At 41.2% G+C, this 1,874-nt stretch overlaps 1 protein-coding gene across 1 annotated transcript; it reads right to left on the bottom strand.

Moving 5' to 3' along the window:
* Positions 1–750: 750 nt before the first annotated feature.
* HELRODRAFT_70277 (hypothetical protein) lies at positions 751–1,541 on the bottom strand (the record flags this gene model as incomplete). Its single annotated transcript, XM_009031862.1, has 3 exons — positions 751–860; positions 1,002–1,394; positions 1,415–1,541. 3 exons carry the CDS (start codon positions 1,539–1,541, stop codon positions 751–753), a joined length of 630 nt encoding a protein of 209 aa, XP_009030110.1.
* Between the last annotated feature and the right edge of the window lie 333 nt (positions 1,542–1,874).

Consider the following 1,874-nt stretch of genomic DNA (forward strand, 5'->3'; position numbering starts at 1 on the left):
TTTGTATAGAGGGACTGTCATGCTATAGTTCCATATTCAGTCGGCATTGAGCAATTTCTCTAGATTTCACGGTAAAGTTGTAGTAACGTTTGGATACCTGCAGTACCAGAGGCTTTGATAATGTCATTTGTGAGTCCAGAGGACCCTGCTGCCTTTCCATCCTTCATAGCTTTCAGAGCTTCTAAAGTGATGTCTGGAATCGGACCTTCGATGGGTGGAGCGTCAAAGTTAACATTGATGGGATTTGTTTCGTTTAACAGACGGTTGAAGTATTCTCTCACTGTAGCTTGATCTCATCTTGTTCAAGAACCATCTCATTATTATCATTTTTGATATATGAGGCACTAACTATATTTTTTTCGTACGCTTTGCTTGTTTTGCTATACGATACAGAAATTTCATTTGTTCATCTTTGCTTTTAGTGAACCACTCTCTGCACTGAACTGTCCGAGCCAGTGCAACTTGACGTCTAGCATAGTAGTTCTTCTCACGGAAAATTTTATGGTCATCAACAGACTTTGATTGTTGCCATTGATTGTATGCAACTTTCTTTTCAGCTATTGCCTTTTGTACACTGTCATTCCACCACCAAGTGTCCCGTTCATGATGACGTTTTGTACCAGTTTTCCCACAAACTGTAGTTGCAGCGTTTATCAAAACGGTTCTGTACTGGCTTGCGATTGGTGGTTCAACTGTGTGGCGATAGATAATCTGTTGAAATTTTTCTCGATGAATATTGCTTTTCAGCTTTCACGTTTTGATTCTCCGAGGCATTTGTTTAGGCTTATGTTTTGACAGTTCGACAACCAGGTCTGCCATAAGGAGTCTATGTTGGGCGACGCATGATTCGCCGGGTATAACTTTGACATTTTTGAATAGCCTTCGGTGTTGTTGCTTGACAGCGAAGAAATCAATTTGTGTGGCTGATGGTCAACTTCTGTATGTTATAAGATGTTCCAACCTCTTTCTAAAATATGTATTCAGTAAACAAAGCCCGTGACTTTTAGCAAACTCAAGGGTGCGGTTGCCATCTTCATTCCGTTTTCCATAGCCAAAACCGCCATGTACTTTGTCAAAACCACCTGTTTTCTCTCCAACGTGACCATTGAGATCGCCTTCAATCAGGATTGTTTCAGATTTTGGTATTGTTGAGATGGTGTCACAGAATGCAGTCCAGAAGTCATTTTTCATCTCTTCTGATTCGTCTGTTTGTGGTGCGTATGCAGAAAAAATAATCATTTTTTGCTTTTCTATGCGAAGCTTGATCCACATGAGACATGAATTAATCCTTTTAATATCCAGTACTTCTTGGGCTAGCGGTTCTCTGACAAAAATTCCAACACCATTTTTGGCCGTCTTTTGACCATTCCAGAATAGTTTATATTTTTCTTTGTCTGAGTTGACATGACGACACCATTCGATTTCCATTGGGTTTCCTGAAGGCAGCAGATGTCAATCCTTCTACGCTCGAGCATTTCTGCGATTTCCATGCTGCGGCCAGTCAGTGATCCAACATTGAGCGTTCCAAGTCTAAGTACCATAGAGGGACCATTCTGAATTTGTCTGCAACATCCCTCCGCTATTGCATACTTCCCAGGGATTCTTGGCACTCCTTGACCTTAAGGCATGCTGGGGACTAGGGGCCGTTGTTTTTCTTTGTGATGGCATAAGAGTAATTTGGGGAAAAGTTTTTAAATCCGGGCACCCATCCTGACGACAACCACCAGTTATAAGCGGTGGGCCTAACCTTTCGCTCAAAAGCACGCAAGGCAGCGTGGATGCAGTTTTATGTCATGTCCAGGACCATTAAGAAGCACATAGTACACATAAATATATACATACACCAAACACACACAGATATTATATATATATAT

This window comes from Helobdella robusta (assembly GCF_000326865.2).
Source record: "Helobdella robusta unplaced genomic scaffold HELROscaffold_8, whole genome shotgun sequence".
NCBI lineage: Eukaryota > Metazoa > Annelida > Clitellata > Rhynchobdellida > Glossiphoniidae > Helobdella > Helobdella robusta.